At 31.3% G+C, this 1193-nt stretch overlaps 1 protein-coding gene across 1 annotated transcript in view; it reads left to right on the forward strand.

Moving 5' to 3' along the window:
- LOC106689338 (chitinase-3-like protein 1) overlaps positions 1 to 1193 on the forward strand; it is a gene marked incomplete at its 3' end in the record, with an annotated part of 37599 nt that overhangs the window by 4891 nt on the left and 31515 nt on the right. Inside the window, exon 2 of the mRNA XM_067052285.1 lies at positions 751 to 921. Within this exon, the coding sequence (XP_066908386.1) occupies positions 751 to 921 (171 nt within the window). The remainder of the gene's footprint in view (positions 1 to 750; positions 922 to 1193) is intronic.

The raw sequence follows: 1193 nt of genomic DNA on the forward strand, positions 1-1193 counted from the left end.
GTATACATTGTAGGTCCTGGTGAAGAAAGAGGAGAGATCCAAAGAAGGCAGAGTGAAATAATGACACAATATACATTTCAAAAAATGGAGTTAGAATGCTCTGATCCACTAATATATATTATCACTCACTGTCTCCTAAGGAGGAGAAGTAACACTTCAATTTATCAATTTTGTGCTTAGTCATCTCTGGGTTATAAACACCATCGGAAGATGCTATGTGTTAGACATTAGCTTTTAGCAGATCAAAGATTACATTATATTTTAATCTTTATTGATTCAAATAATACATTTATTAATATCACAATATATGACATAGTTATTACATTTGTACTATTAAGATATTAACAAGAAATATTACATATTTGAAAATACAACGTTTGTCTGATGACTGTAGTAGTTCACATCACAGCAGTTAATTTGTATCATGTCAGTCGATAACAGTTCTGGCGGCTCTAGGTAATTATAGTATAGAGCAGGAGATAGCAGTGTTGCTACAATGTCTATCAATAATTAAAATAATTATACAATTATAATAAACCAATTAAAAAAAAAAAATGTTCCAGGGGTAGGTTGAAGTGTAGGTGGGAGGATTGGACCAAAACTGATCTTGTAGATTTAGGTTTGAACAGACATCACTGAACATACCTACTTAGATAGTCATTGGTGGTATTGGCACAAAACCTTCGGGTTCACTAAGCCTTTATTATTTTAAATATCTAGTAATTAACTAGTACATAACATTTATTTCAGGGAGATGTGGCTATTTTTACTGCTGTTGGTGGGTCTCGCCGTTGCATTCCGAAGGGATGCTGTCGAGTCACCGCCTGCAGTTTTATCAAAGATGTTCGTGACCAAACCTTTTGGCGTTGAGCATATAGATCTCAGAGATTCGGTAGAAAAAGTTCTGACACAAAGAGAAAGGTAAATTAATCATATATCATTATCAAGTTTTATTATCATTATTCTTTAGCATTTAAATATTTTGACATACACAATAATATAACTTTCCTATTACATTTAACATAATCATTTACATTGTTCTTTGGTTTATAAAAAATATAATTTGAGTTGAATAAGTCAAAAAAATAATACAAAAACTTGAGTCTCAGATAATTTTTTAAGTAGTGTAGTATGCCTGATATTCTTTTTGGAAAACTGTAACTGAAATCGATTGACTTGAGAGATACACTTAT

The sequence above is a fragment of the Halyomorpha halys genome, unplaced genomic scaffold, assembly GCF_000696795.3.
Source record: "Halyomorpha halys isolate HHAL.00 unplaced genomic scaffold, Hhal_1.1 Scaffold1333.1, whole genome shotgun sequence".
NCBI lineage: Eukaryota > Metazoa > Arthropoda > Insecta > Hemiptera > Pentatomidae > Halyomorpha > Halyomorpha halys.